At 36.6% G+C, this 16,021-nt stretch overlaps 1 protein-coding gene across 1 annotated transcript; it reads left to right on the top strand.

Annotated features, from left to right (window-relative positions):
• Window positions 1-555: 555 nt before the first annotated feature.
• Window positions 556-15,485, top strand: LOC117623834 (protein ENHANCED DOWNY MILDEW 2-like). Its single transcript, XM_034354834.1, has 19 exons — window positions 556-861; window positions 1,107-1,534; window positions 1,621-1,717; window positions 2,704-2,757; window positions 8,237-8,379; window positions 8,473-8,569; window positions 8,676-8,774; window positions 9,856-10,099; window positions 10,244-10,385; window positions 10,472-10,987; window positions 11,269-11,416; window positions 11,552-11,653; window positions 12,896-12,988; window positions 13,358-13,399; window positions 14,168-14,278; window positions 14,542-14,613; window positions 14,711-14,829; window positions 14,937-15,000; window positions 15,096-15,485. Exons 2-19 carry the CDS (start codon window positions 1,125-1,127, stop codon window positions 15,348-15,350), a joined length of 2,808 nt encoding a protein of 935 aa, XP_034210725.1. The 5' UTR covers window positions 556-861; window positions 1,107-1,124; the 3' UTR covers window positions 15,351-15,485.
• The last annotated feature ends 536 nt before the right edge of the window (window positions 15,486-16,021 follow it).

Raw genomic sequence — 16,021 nt, 5'->3', positions numbered from 1 at the left:
TCCAATCACAATGCGCCACGTGGACAAGAAGAATATCTCATAGGTCAATTAATTGAGCTCATTTATTTGGCAAATTAATTGATACTAAAAATAGGGATTTATTTACTCATTCCAAATGAGAAAAATACCTTATGAAGAAGAAATGATTTGCAATTTAGGGCTGGTTTCAGAAGGGGGGAAATAAACCAACATAAAAAGACATATTTATTCTTAAATTTAACAAAAAAATTGACAGAAGAGAGAGTAGGACGATCCTTGCTAACAAAAGTGAAGTTTAAGAACCACCTAATGATTTTGAAAATTAAAAAACCAAATGCGAATTGGGCAAAAATTCAAGTAGTATTAGACCTAAAAATCCCCGTATATTCTCATCAAATAGCTTGTATGTAGCCCGAACGCCGAATTTAAGAGGTAGTGGACAATATTGCGTGGTCCCCACTATTCACTCTTCTAGAAAGCATTCTGTACCCACAGAGCACGTCACAAAATGCGCAATGGAGAATAAATGCGTCCTGAACGCGCCCGCAACTTATGAACAGGAATTTCAGAGCAAGTGCAAAGGAAGCAAAAAGGACATAACCCGAAACTGGAGACCCAGAGTCTGACTGGGACTGCGTCTCTTCCGTTCCCTTGCCTATTTCATTTTCCTCGCTCGCAAAACGATTCGTCATCTCACAAAACATTGCTTCATACCTTTATTTGCCTTTTCTCTCGTCTTTTACATTTTGATTTATTTTTCTTCGGAAATCCTTCCCATTTTAGTCTCGAGTTTGCAAAAACATGTGTTTTGTTGTTGTTGGGTTCTGAGAAAACGAAGGAATACAGCTTTTTTCACCATTGAGGCACGATTGAGAGTGGAAGGTACAAATCTGCTAGTTCCCTTTTCTTCTTCTTCTTTTTTTTTCTTTTCTCGAAAGCCAAACGAGGGATTACACATTGTCATGTTGTCATTGTGCTCTCATTAGTAATTTTCTTTTTGGGAAAATATTTTATAAACCAGCTTTTTCTGTTTTGTTTTCAAATTTTTGTTAGTGATTTTTCATGGACTGCTCATACTAATTTTACCCAAATGTTTCCTTGAACTTTATGATTGGGTGTATTAGCAGTGTGAGTTGAAGAAGGGCATGGCATCCTCAGATGGCGAAGCCGAAGCTCTGCCATCTACTGTGTCAAATTACCATTTTATGGATGACAGAGACGAACCCATATCATTTCATGTTCTGCCCATTCAATGGAGTGAAGGTGAGAGGCAGGGTGGCAAGAAAGTTAAGATTTTTCTGCATGGAACTGTTGATGATGGGATTCAGAAGATATATAAGCATGTTATAGCTTGGAAGTTTGACCTTTCCAAGGGAAAGCCCGAGATTTTTGTACTCTCCAAGGAAAATAATTGGCTTAGGCTTCTGAAGCCGAGGAAGAGCTTTGAGGACACGGTCCGGTCAATCTTGATAATGGTTCAGTTCCTTCATTATGTGAAGAGAAATCCTGAAACATCCTACAAATCGTTGTGTACTCACTTGTCTAAAGTTTTCAGGTAACTTGCAAAACTTTAAACATCAGATACTTCTATTTTGCTAGTTTTCTTAGAACAGAGTTTGACAATTTTCACTCAATGTTCAGCTTGTATGACGTCAGGCATTCTCATAATGATCTGCTGGATCACATTCTGTTGATACGTGATTCTGTTGAACGGGATGATGCCTTAGCAAGGTCCAAGGTTTGTGTAGCTTCTTCCATTGTCATTGGAATTGTAACATGTATTTCAGTCATGTTTAAGCTTTTCATATCATTATTTATTTTCCATATAATTCAGGATACATCATTAACTTTATTATCCAGAGTATCTAATTTACATCTATTGATTGAAAATGAATTTGGTCATAATTCTCTACTCCTAAAACAGCATGTCTGGAATGAAATAATAAATTCCTAGTTTATTTAGACACCACCTTCCATTTAGATGGAAACAGAGTGGACCACCAAAATGAGGCTGTGCCTGTTTTTTGTTTCTTAAAATGATCTTATGCATTCATTTTGATATTCAAGTTCATAGTTCCGCTGCAAGTTTTCCCATTCCTCTTGAGTGCACAGGGATTGTGGCCTGAGATACGCTGCCGGAAACTTCTCATTAAGGCTCAATCATATCAAATTGTTCGAGCAGAACAGTTATATCCCAGTGATTGGTAGCTATCATTGTTTTTTCTGTTGAGAAGGTTGTGTGTTCTTGACGTCCTCATGGTTGGTACTTACCAGATTAAGGCTTCTAGTTAAATATTTATAATTGGAGGATTAGGCAAATAACTATTTCATTCTATTCCCACATGTTTAAGTTTTACTTTTTATTTGAAAAACATTCATTTCCAACCCTTTATGTTAACATATCGAGCTCTAAGTAGCTCAGTGCCTGCTTATTCTTTGATTGAACATCTGAACCTTACCAGCATATGAATTGAGTTTTCCATTATGTGAACTTTGTTGAAACTTAAAAACTTTTCTTTACTCTGTTTTTTCTTTCACTTGGTTCTTATCTTTGTTTTATTTTCAGTCGGTTATTATTTCCTGTCTCTGATCCATTGGCTATTATATCAAATTGTACATGATCTTTTAAAGCCAATTTCATAACTTATGCCTTGTGCATGAAATATATATGCTATATTTCTCTGCGTGCACAGTTAACCGCAATGACAAATTGTGATTTAACAGTTTTTGGTGAATTTTCTTGGAGAGAAGCCCGCAAAGAGGCAACTATCTGATGAGGTCATATTCTCCAGCTTATCTCTTTCCCTTCCTTCGGTAGACTTTTGTCTCCGAGTTTTATTATTTCTGTTTTTTTTTTCTTTTGTGTTCAAATTATAATGTTTTGAACAAGTTTATTCTTTTGATTTTCAGGACATTCAAGGTACAAATGATCTCAGATTTGTGGATAATCATATAGAACATGATATGAATGATGGTGCAGAAAATGAGTCCAGTGACATTGATAGCCTGTTTAGCTCTGTCTGTGCTTTCTGCGATGATGGTGGTGATCTCTTGTGGTATGCTATGGTGTTAACTGATTCTTATGATTATGATGGATATATTCTCTAAAGAAATTAATTTTGTATAATTTATGGTGTGAATAACAATTTTGCTCTAATGCAGTTGTGAAGGGAGGTGCCTAAGGTCTTTTCACCCAACTGTAGAGTCTGCTGTGGGTTCTGATTGCAAATCTCTTGGCTTTACCAAGGATGAAGTAGATGTATGCTCCTGTCAAATATTTACTTTGTAAATTCTATATATTTCTTTTCGTTGATATCGTGATCATGAATAGTATATATTGTTTTGAACTTGGTAGGCGACGCAAAATTACTTTTGCAAGAACTGTAAATATAAACAGCACCAGTGCTTTGCTTGTGGGAAGCTAGGTCCCTCTGATAAATCTTCAGGTGCAGAGGTATGACTTTGCTCTAAGAAACTGAACAATTGTTAAATGTTGGAATCATGGTATGTTGATTCTGGGTTTATTTTTATATATAGCTGTATGAACTGCCACTTGATTAGTTTTAGCAAGTAGTACACTAGTGAAAGATTTTTGTAAATCGGAACTAGTTAATCTTCTCTTTCTCCGTTTGAAAGTAGTATGTTGAAGTGCAATTTGTTTTTTCTTGTTTGGTTTTTTATTTGAGGGGGCAAAATTGATTATTTAGTATGATGAGTTATTAAGAAATGAGCAAGTGCCAAGTAGATAACTGGAGATTTTGTTAATAGGAATCATTGTGTTTTGTTAGGTCTAGTACCTCATAGTCTTCTCCTCATGCTGTTCCCTTTTCGATTACACTTCCCTTATACTCTCTTTGAATATACTTCTCGTGTTGGCTTTGATATTACCTACATCCTTACTTCGTTGTCCTTGTGTCACCATTTAATCTTCTGGGAATTGTTTCCAGTTGGGATTGTGGTTCTGTTCCCATGTCATCGTCTGGGAATTATTCCCAGTTGAAATTGGTTTAAGTTTGTTTTATCATGTCTTTTTCTTTCAATAAAAGGGTAATTGATTTATTATTTTTTTATAGATTTTGTGCTAGAGGCGAAAGGTTTTGGTGTGAGGTGGAGGAAGTGTATATGAGGTTGTTTAAGATCTGTTGATTTCTCAGTGATATTTAATGGGAGGCCCTGGGTAAAATTTGGGTCATCTAAGGCCTAGGGCTCTGGGGCAAGGAGACCCATTATCAGCCTTCCTGCTTACTCTGGTGGTTGACGCATTAGTTAGGTTGGTGGAGAGGCCTAAAGGGTAAATGGTGTGGTGGTGAGCTGTGAAGGAATGAAGGTGATGCACTCAATGTCTGTGGATGATACTATTTTTTAGGATGGGATGAGAAGTTCTTTTGTTTAATGTTAGCCGCAGATAGTTTATCACTGTCAGAACTGAAAGTTCACACAGCCAAAAGTTAAGTTTCAAGGATCAATCTCAGGATAATAAACAAGTTATGTTTGCAGGGATCAATTCTCAGGAGTAAACTGGAGGCATTGACAAATAGACTTAGGTGTGATGTGGGGGTTTGCTCTTTAAAGTATTAGGTCTTCCTTTTTGGTGCAAACCCCTCAGCAACAGATTTTGGGACCCGGTTTTAAACTAAAACAAAAGAATATTTCCTCTGCGCATCTTCTAATTCTTGCTGTGAAGGATGACTCAAAAAGTTAAGAAAAGTCATAAAATATGACAGAAATTTTTAGAAGAAATGAAGACCTTTCCATTTCCAATGCATGTAGTTATGATGTAACTCATTCTGATTTCAATAGATGAATCAGTAGAACTGAGTTTCAGTAAACTTGAATGTCTCTGATTGAATTTTGTTTTAACTTTTATTTGGCAAAAGTAGTCAACTTTCCTCTAGGGTTTAGGTGTACTCTTTTCTGAATTTCCATATCATTGCAATCAGTATCATCGGTGGCACTATTTTATGGTTAGTTTGCATTAAAGCATTCTACTCAATTTCTTTTAGGTTGTTCCATGTTTTTCTGCGATCTGTGGTCGATTTTACCATCCACGATGTGTTGCAAAATTGCTTCATCGAGATAATGGAGTTTCTGCCGAAGAACTTGAGAAAAAGATCGCTATGGGGATCTCTTTTACATGTCCGATTCACAAGTGCTGCGTTTGTAAACAAGGAGAGAATAAGAAGGAGAGGGATTTGCAGTTTGCTGTGTGCATGCGTTGTCCTAAATCGTACCACAGGAAATGCTTGCCAAGGTACTCTTAATGGTTTGTTCTTTTGTTTTTTGGTTTTTGATATGCGGTTATGGCTCATGGTTCCATGGTCCTTTATCTGTAGTGTCTAGATGGCTGATGCTTGTATTGCTTGTATCAGAAAGATTGCTTTTGCAAAGGGAGGAGGAAGTGATGGAGAACGGCTATTAATACCAAGAGCATGGGAAGGTCTATTACCTAAACGCATTCTTATATATTGCACGTAAGTATTATTTTCTTTGATGAGCAGCTTTTACTTGTTGGCTGCAGTTTTTCTTAATAGTTTTTGCCTTTTCTTCTGACCAGAAAACATGAAATGAATGAAGAGGGCAGAACTATTATAAGGGACCACTTAAAATTCCCTGATGTTGAAGTGAAGAAGAATGTTACAGAAGAAAATAAGAAAATTTTGACATCAGAGTCCCTCGTAGGGAGAGAGAAAGTTGTGTCTAAGAAAATGGTTTCCTTGGATGAATTATATAGGGTAACAATTCCTACTGAAAGATCTGAGCAGAAGCAGAAGCCATCTGCTGAGGAAGTGGGTGGTAGAAATGGGGATAAAGTATTTTCTGGGTTTGACAGTTTGAGAAAGGTGACAATAAATACTGCATCTAAAAAAGAACTGAAGACTTTCACCTCTGAGGAAAAGAAGACTCCAGTGGGCGAACATAAATGGAGCTCCTCTAAGAGCAATGGTGAAGGAGAATGTCAGAAGAGTCTCGGCCATGGGAATAAGCGAGGCAATGCGACATTAGGAAAGCTGCAGCATGGTGGCAAAGAAAGGCACAGAAGAGGAATTGTTGAGATTTCATCAGTGAACAAGCGTCGTGGCATTGCTAATCAGCATTCTGAGTTGAGTGAGACTGGTAATATGCAGTTTGGAATGTCTAGTGGTGGAACCAAGCTCAACATTCCTGTTGACACAGGATCTTGCTCACAGGTTTGCACGTGTAGGCAACAAGTTCCTGATCTTGCACGATGTAATTTAGTGGGTCAGGATTCTGTTTATGACCGGATTGGTTTGCGGTCTTCTACTTGTGGCCATCAAGGTCTGGCAGCTGAGTCATTTTCTGGAATGAAGCCATTATCTATGGTGCCGTATGCACCTCAATGTAATATTAACTGCTCAATGCCAACTGCTTTAGTTAACAGTTATGGTCCCGGAGAGCGTAAACCTGGCTACCTTGGCAATCCTTTGGGTTTTGCCCCTGGCCCTCACCAGAACTACTCAGTCCATAATTCAGCAGGTTGGCTGGATGAGTAATTACAAGGATCACGTTAGGGAGGCGCCATCCCTTTTTTGTAAGCTTGGAAGATGTTAATGATTTTGAGGGACCCGTTGGTGTAAAGAGAAATGAGTACATGGTCTTTCTTAATGGACTGATGATGAAAATGACAAAACAAGCCAACGGCCGGGTCAAGAATCTCATGAAGGCTGTACAAAGCCTTTGTCTCATCCATTGCCGTTTGAACATCTCTCACTATATACGTATATTTAGAAATTTCCCTCATCTCGGTCAACTGTTGATTCATGTAAGGATCCAAGCAGCCTTATACCAATTATCAAAGAGGGTGGTAATTTTCCCACTTTCTTTTTATCCACATACACTACTTTTTGTTTTTTTAATACTTTTTACTATAAGATAAAATGGAGTGTAAGTGAACAAAAGAGGAGTGAGAACATACAATTTTAAAAAAATGAAGTGTGAGTGGATAAAATGGGAGTGAGAAAATCAGTACCCTTATTAAAATCCATAATCAGTTGTAGTTGTTGGGAAAAAACTTAGTTGTAACGGGGATAGTTTGTTTTGCTATTCCCGACCAATAATGTTATTTCGCGTGAAAGTATTATTATTTGTGTCATAATTTTATTGATTGGGAATGGTAAAATAGTGATATGCCCATGACATGGAAGTCTTTCTCTTGTTGTAGGCATGGGCATGGATCCGTTTGGTCACGAGATAGACTAACCCGCTAACTAAACTAAAACTACACTTTCAGTAGACTAAAATCTATCTTAAACGATGTTTTGCACAATATTGGTTTGAGTCGGTATATTAAATTTTCGTTTCGGTTTAATTCGGTACGAAATTTCGGGCATGGATATATTTGCCAAGTCGAACTAGCTCGGTTTTTCATGTCTCGGCTCAAGCCTGCCCACATAGGGCGGCTTGATTGTGCCGGATCAAGCGCTCTCAATGAAAATACTTATAATTGAACCATGTGTCATATAGTTCAAGCATGCAAATTACGTGCGTCGGTCCCATTATTAAACGTAAACGAAATGGCGTTGGGCTAGGAGGATTTCATTCCTAATTCCTCACTGTGGGAACATATAAAGAAGTTCAAATTTCGCAGCAAATTGAAAAAGAAAATAATGGAGAAGAAGACGAAGCGACGAGGCGAATTAGGAATGAATAGTTTGCTTGAGTTTCATCCATCAAGAGACGAAGCAAAGTCCAAGGTTTTGTCTAGCTTCTTTTCTTGTCATTGCGACTTTCTTTAACATGTAATTAACCTCTTACTATTATTTTGGACTACAATGAATAGTCTAAATTACAAAGTTGGAGCTTTCTCACACGCAAAAACATCAAGATGCTTCTAGTCTGCAAGTCAAGGCATTTTTCATTGGGCTAGACCCCGTTGACATGATTAGCCATTTTTTGTACTTCTTATCATCACTACCTACTTTCCAGAGAATTCAGAGAATTTTTTTTCTTTTTTGTTTTTGTTTTTGTTTTCAACTTTGTTGGCTTCTGTACCTGATTTTTGATTTTCAAATGCTCCTATGCATTCATGTGATTGCTCACTGCATAGTCCACTGCAATTTTTTGATTTTTTCCTAAACTTTGTTGGCATTGGGCATAGATATTATAGATTTGTGAACCTTTATGTGAGCACATTGAGCTCTATGTGCAAGCTGCTTATTCTGTAATTGAAATATGGTTGGTATTATTTAAATATGGGGTTGTTATAGTGTTTGAGCCAGTGAACTCATTGGATTTTCAGGACATTCAAGCCATCGAAAAGCCCGGATTTATAGTTGATCACATTGACGATTATGGGATTGAAGTTGAAGACGAGTCCAATGATGATGATGACCTGTTTGATTCTGTTTGTTCTTTTTGTGATAATGGTGGCGAGCTTTTGTGGTATGCTTTTGTGTTGTCTCGGCATTCTTTGAAGAACTTCATTTCATAGAATTTATGGCTTAAATGTATGTATTTTTTTTTTCTCTAATACAGCTGCGAAGGGAGATGCCTAAGGTCCTTTCATGCAACTAAAAGGCATGGTAAGGATACTAGGTGTGAATCTCTTGGCTTTACCCAGGATGAAGTAGATGTATGCTCTTCTTATCCACTTTTGTTGTAAATCCTGTTTCTTTCTTTTTGGTTGTCTTTGTTGTTGGTGTTATGATAGTTTTTATTTTATGTTTTGAACTTCGTAGGCGATGCCAATTTTCTTCTGCAAGAACTGTGAATATAAACAGCATCAGTGCTTTGCTTGCGGGAAGCTAGGATCCTCTGATAAATCTTCAGTTGCTGAGGTATGAAGTGTTTTATACCTAGCTGTTGACTTGTTCACTTGATTAGGTTTTGCAAGTTGTACTCTAATATGAAGGATTGTTATAATTTTAAAACTAGAATTGTATAGTTATTCTATTTTGTTCCGATCTTAATGAAGCAACACTGCAGTACACTTTTGTTCTTTTGTTTGTTCTTTTTATTTTGGGGAAGTATGCTGCAATTTTGTTTTCCTTGTATGTGTGGTAACATGATGGGTTATTCAGAAATGAGCTGCTTGGGATCATTTTCTAGTGTTCGGTCTACATCTTTTCTTAAGTATGCTTGTAGTGCCCAATTCATCCTTTGAGCATTATTTCTGGTTAGCATTCTTTTCCATTTCTTATATTATGTATTTTATTCTTTTTTTACTTTCGTTTTCCTCAGTCTAGCTAGAATAACTTTAGTCTACACACACATGTATTTCTCTGGTTAATTAATTACTTTTTCTTTGAATAAAAAACAGATTTTGAGTAATAGGAAAGGTCTAGCATATAGAAGCATGAATTGTCCTTAAAATCAACTGGAAGAATGGCCGTACATGATATTAACAGCCAACCTTTTGGGATCATATAGAGACCAATTACCATAAATAAAGAAAGTGGGGTACCCCTTTAAACTCTTTGGAACTGGAAACCGAAATAGAAGCTATCCCAAATCAAATTCAGTTTCTTGCAAAATGTTGGCATTTCTCTATGATTCCCAGAGAATGATCATGACAATGCACCTCCATAATATTTTTGAGTTCTTGTATTCGACCAAAGCCTGTTGAGTCAAGGAAATTGGGAGTTCAAACCTGCAAATAGCCGCTCCCCTTCCTAGAAGCCACTGATCAAATTTGGTTTTACTAAAGATTTTTATTTTATTTTTTGGTAAAGGGTTTTGTGTTTCTGTTGTCTTTTTTATCTGGATGATAGTCAGCTTTTTTTATTTATTTTATGTGTATACATCAGTCCGAAATCTTCAGCATGTTCTTTTCTGCCTTTTCGTATATTGTCATCAAACAGAGTAGTACTCATATTCTTAAGTTTGGGTTACCTTAGGATTTTTATTAATTTCTGTTAGGTCTTCCGCTGTGTTTCTCCAACTTGTGGTCAATTTTACCATCCACACTGTATTGCACAACTCATTTATCAAGACAACAGAGTCACTGCTGAAGAGCTTGAGAAAAAAATTTCTATGGGGGAATCTTTTACGTGTCCAATTCATAAATGCTGCGTTTGTAAACAAGGAGAGAATAAGAAAGATCCCGAGTTGCGGTTTGCTGTGTGTAGGCGTTGCCCAAAATCCTACCACAGGAAATGCTTACGAAGGTACTCTTATTTGTAATATTTCTTTTTCTGTTTTCCTTTTAATTTGCTGTTATGAGACCCTGGATTGGTCCTTTATTTGTGTCGAGATGGTTAATGCTTGAATTGCTTGTACCAGTGAGATTGTAATTGAAAAGAGAAAACAGAGGAAGAGGAAGAAGAAGAAGAGGAAGAAGAGGAAGAAGAGGAAGTGGAAAACAAAGAAGATGAAGAAATAGAGGGTGAAGATGTAATAACAAGAGGTTGGGATGGTCTATTACCTAACCGTGTACTAATATATTGCCTGTAAGTATTAATTTTTGTGAACTACTTTTGTTCATCACTTTGTCTGCTTTAGTTTTTTGAATGCTTTTTCGTTTCCTTCCTATTAGGAAACATGAGATAGTTAAAAGAATTAAAACTCCAATAAGGGACCACTCAAAATTCCCTGATATTAACAAAAAGAAGACTGGTCTTGAAGAGAAAAAGAAAAAGCGGGCAGCGGAGTCCGTTTTAGATAGAGAGAAATCTGTTACAAAGAAGAGAAACCTTCCATCTGAAGAATTCTATAGGGGTAAAACTGCTCATACAATTTCTAAACAGAAGCTGAAGTCACCTTGTGCTGTAAAAGTGGGCGCCAGCAGAACTACTGAAAAAGTACCTTTTGGGTTGGATATATCAAGAAGGGTGAAAGTAAATAGTTCATTGAAAAAGGAAATTAAGACTTCCGTGGCTGAGGAAAGGAAGTCCTCATTCGGTGATATGCTATTTGGGGTGAAGGGGTCTGAGCAAGTGAAGTCAGGGAAGCGGGGTAAACCTGATGGTGAGCGTAACTCGGCAGTAGTTAATCTTGCCTCTAAAAAGTTGAGCAGCGCACCACCTTCTTTAGATGTAGCTACAAAGATAAGGTAACTCTGTTCACTCCTAATTGTTTACCAATTCTATTCTATATCTGTTTATATATTTATACACCATTTTTTGATAGCATTACATCGGGCATCAATATATATGTATAGTACACCCTTATTTTAGCACCTTTCTCTCTCTTTCTATACATGTGCGTGCAAACACGCACATATGTGTTTGGATACTTTACAAGGACTTACCATGGCTGCAGACAATCTTGATTTGAGGTTTCAGTGTTATTATAAGTTGTGTACAGTTATCTGATTTATTTCTTGGAATTCAGATTATTGGCTCTAATGAAAGATGCCGTGTCTTCAATAACTTTGGAAGAGGTTAAAAGAAAGCATAAAGTTCCTTCGACTTATCCATTGTCGTCCAGAAATGCTGTGGAGAGGAACATTACACTTGGAAAGGTGGAAGGCTCAATTGAGGTACGTCTAAACTGGGAGGATTTCTGACCCATAAAAAAAAAAAAAAAAACTGGGAGGATTTCAACTGTTCTGGACTATGAGTATTTTATGATTTATTTTATCAAGCATTTTGTAACGTTGTCCGTGTATATTTAGGCTGTTCGAACGGCGTTACAGAAACTAGAGGAAGGATGCAGTACTGAAGATTTAGAGGCTGTGTGTGCACCTGCGATGATTAACCAGATTTTTAAGTGGAAGGTGGTTTCCTATTCCTGTCTCACTGTCCTACATCTTGTCTTAAGTTTGGTGGTTAGGCGAAGATTATACATCTTCATATTCTTTATATTAATTTATAAGTCTCCTAAATTAATGCTTGTTGGTCTGTGTACTAGACTTATGCATCTCAGCTATATGCCTAGTCAGGTTATGCTTGGTTTGTGGCTCGGGTAATGTGGTGTAAACTAGCCAGGTTAAACCAAGTATCACATTGGTCAAACTTGGGTTGATTGAAATTGGTTGAGCTTTAGCCAAGCTTGATTAACTATGCTCCAAGTTGTGCTTTGAATGTTGGTTTCCGGCATGAGGTTCGCTTGTATGTGAGATAAGCTTAACTTGAATTCGTCTTAGGTTCGGTCAATGTGGGATGTCGCGTGGTTCGAGTCACTTAATGACTAGGAAAATGCAGATACATAAGTGAACAATAAAGAAAATCATCTAACAAATAGAAAATTTTAAATAGAGAGAAGAAGGAATATTGGTAAATTATTGAGTGTTCAGTTTTAAATTTTTTATTGGGAAGCAGCTGAAGAGCAAATGAACGAGGCAATGTCAATTTAAAGTAAAGTTTTCTTGTGATGAAATTGGAGCCAGGACGAGCCTGGCTTCTAGTTTTAATTTTTTCAGCAAGCTTGTTATTTTCTTTTAGCTTGGCTTGTTTCCTTTACAAGCCAAGTCCAAACGAGCCAAAAAAATTTAAGCACTTGAGCTGTATTAAGCTGATTGACAATCTTACTTGGGTGCAGGTATAGGGTATGCTGTTATTCTTGATGCACATTGCTAGGGGTAGGCTACGTTGGTTTAATTTCAGTCCACAATTTTAAGAGGAAGCCTATTTGGTTGTTTGGTACATGCTGATAGATACTCATTCACAAATAATTTCCAAACATTCAACATAGATTGTGACATGTTTCATTTCTAAGAGTTAGAGAAATATTAAGTATGTGCCCTTGCATGTTTGCTTGAGATATAAAATGTGCGATGATGAACTTTTTGTAGCATCCTGCGTGGCCTCGCTCTATAATAACAGCTATTTCCCAATGGCTTAATGCATACAGCAGAGCGAGAATAACTGTTAGCTGTAGATCTCCTCTCTTTTTTTCTTTCTTTTGGTTGAGTTTGCTAGGCCATTTTACTCTAATGTAATATTTGTACCAATGGTTCATTAGGAAACGGTTGTGCTCTCTTACTTCCCATTAATTTTATTGACTTACTTTGATGCAGAACAAACTGAGAGTCTATCTTGCACCTTTTTTGCATGGAATGCGCTACACCTCCTTTGGTCGCCATTTTACAAAGGTGGAAAAATTAGAAGAGGTAATCTGATTGTGTTCAAGTTTCAGCTATTTCAAAGTTATGAAGCACTTTTTCTTTATCTTATTACTTTGGCTTTCACTACTCACCATTGACAAAAGTACAAAAATATCTTATCTTTGAAAGTTCTATTGTGACTTCCTACCTGAATGACACAAAAAACTCTCTATTCACGCATAAATGGTTGGCTAATTAAACTCAGTGGTAGAAATACTATACAGTTATTCAATTATACCTTCCTCTTTGAGATAGTTTTACCATTTTTTATCTCGTCTGCACATGTTCCCTTTATTAAATTTGAGCCACTGAGCGTGGAAATATGAACTCCATGAACCCTTGAAGAAGTCTAAAAGCATAATTTTGAATGTGCAGATTGCTGATAGGCTCCATTGGTACGTAAAGAATGGAGATGTGGTACGGATGTACATTCTTATTTTTGTGGTATAATTTTAGTGCATTGGTTGATGTATGTGAGTGCACTATATGTCTTGTAACATGAAATGTCTTTTGGATGTTGCTTTGAGTTGTGCAATTCCTGATACTTCATGATCTGAATTGAGTATGCTGTTCCAAATTGTAGTCATTCAGTACTATATAAAAAACATGGTTGGTTATTTGCCTGAGTTTGTATTCCTTTTTTAGAAGCTTCGGTACCTGAAGCTGTATTCCACTGTTCACCTATAGGCCAACTCAACAGACTGTTATAGTATATTTGGCTTCTGAGTTTCTGAAATTCTGACCACAGTTTTTTTACTGGTTTTGGAATTAATAAAATTCATTTCTTATAAATAAAAAAAAATCCGAGAATTACATTAATTTCTTTTTTCTTCAACAGAAACATCTGGTGTTGGAAAAAGCTATCATGATATATATGAACTTTTGTTTGAATTTACACAGTTGATCGTGCAATATATGTATTCACCACAGAAGTCATAAGATAGTTTAAAATAAAAATAAATTATGTGTTCTTAAGTACATATTAAAAGAATAGAAAAGATAACTGATGTTGTTGTGATTCCATATTAAATGGGATATCAATATTGGATCATGAGCTTATGTTGTTAGTTATGAAATTATGATTGCTAGTGGCTTGCTTCTTCTTTTTTAAGATTACATATTCAGTGTTGATTACTTGATCAAAATAATGTTGAGTACCTGATTGCTTACGGTCCCAATGAACAGATTGCGGACTTCTGTTGTGGTGCTAATGATTTCAGCATCATAATGAAGAAAAAGCTTGAAGAGACGGGGAAGAAGTGCTTTTACAAAAACTACGACTTCATTCAACCAAAGGTAATCCTCATCAGCATGGTTATGGTGTAATGCAATCTGTACAATCAGCATTTGGAGTTTACTCCTGGTTCTTGATTCTCTTTATCCTCATTTTTTGCTTCAAAAAGTTAATTGTGATTCGTTTTGTCTCTTATGATTGTTTTCATATGTCACACTCTATGTCGGGTTGTAGGCTTTTGTGTATGTGCATTTTGGTAATTTTCAGGCTTATGAAACAGAAGAACTGGGAAACTGATCTTTTTATGTGGATTTTCATTTGGCAGAAGGATTTCAATTTTGAGAAGAGAGATTGGATGACTGTTCAACCAGAGGAGTTACGGACGGGGTCACGATTGGTAGGAAATTGGAGCCTGTTGTTATTTATCAAGATATTTGCATTCTTGAAGCCTTATGTTAATTGTTTCACTCTGCCTAACTTTGCTTCTTGAGCAGATCATGGGGTTGAACCCTCCTTTTGGAGTTAAAGCAGCTTTGGCGAACAAGTTTATCGACAAGGCTCTCGAGTTCAATCCAAGGATTCTTATTCAAATTGTTCCACCAGAAACTCAAAGGTAGCTGCTTTCCGTTTCATCTCTCTCTCAGACATACATCATATGGGCATGCCTCTGAGCTGGACTTAAATTTGCATATAGTTTCTTACATTTGGGCCTTTCATCAGGTTAAACGAAAAGAATTCGCATTATAATCTAATTTGGGAGGATGAGCAGTTTCTGTCAGGAAAGGTAAAGTGAGATGTGTTTGTCCTAGTGGCTGAATCTTAATCGTCTGAATCGAAACTTTAGAATGTGAGTTTAATGGTATCTTGTCTTCCTTGCAGTCATTCTATCTCCCTGGATCTGTTGATCAGAATGACAAACAAATGGAGCAGTGGAATGTGAGGCCACCTCCACTCTATCTTTGGAGCCGTCCTGATTGGTCTGCTGAGAACAAGGCTATAGCTCGAGAGCATGGGCACATCTCTGCATCACCACCAGGGTTTCATGAAAACATTGCCAAAGCAACATCTCTGCACCACTTCCCTAACTCTAGGCGATTTCATCACAACATTCCCAAATTCACAAACAATTTCTAAACCTTTCAGCTGGGTTCTGTTTCCTAACCAATGGCTCATGAAGGTTGTGCAAATCTTTTTTATTGGTCAACTGTTGAGTCATGTAAGGATCAAGTAGCCTTATACCAATTACAAAATTAAGAAATTGAATTTGCATTTTTAGTGTGGAAAATAAATAAAAATTATAGAGAAGATCCTCGAAGGACCTTATAGTCAAATTTAAATCTAAGCAACATATCCAATGAAAAATTATGAGTGTTGCTAAACAAACCCTAAAATTAACTGAGTACATCCTATTACTAAATTATTTATTGAATTACTAATTTATCCTAATATAAAATTATCAAAAAAGATATATTGAATTATGAAACAAATATAATCTTAATAAGTACACCATATTCCATAAAAGGGTTATGCCTACTAAGGAAAGAAAAGTACCCTCCCTGCCCGTGCCAAATTATTCAGAGAATATTAATTGTACATTTCTTATATAATGCATTGACCATAAGGGTTCGAAAATAAGGTTGCAGAAGTGGAGAACCGATAGGTTTTCCACAAACTCGGTTTTCCACAAACTCCTTGCCCAGCTAGTGGTATGTCCTATTAACCGAAAAAAGAACCTTATTATTAGATTATGGTCCATATTCTTTGCATGACCAAAACCAACTAGTTCGAAAAAAATCTACCTGAAT

This window comes from Prunus dulcis, chromosome 4 (genome assembly GCF_902201215.1).
Source record: "Prunus dulcis chromosome 4, ALMONDv2, whole genome shotgun sequence".
Lineage (NCBI taxonomy): Eukaryota > Viridiplantae > Streptophyta > Magnoliopsida > Rosales > Rosaceae > Prunus > Prunus dulcis.
Note: the sequence above shows the minus strand (reverse complement) of the source record. Positions and strands in the feature narration are given on the sequence as shown.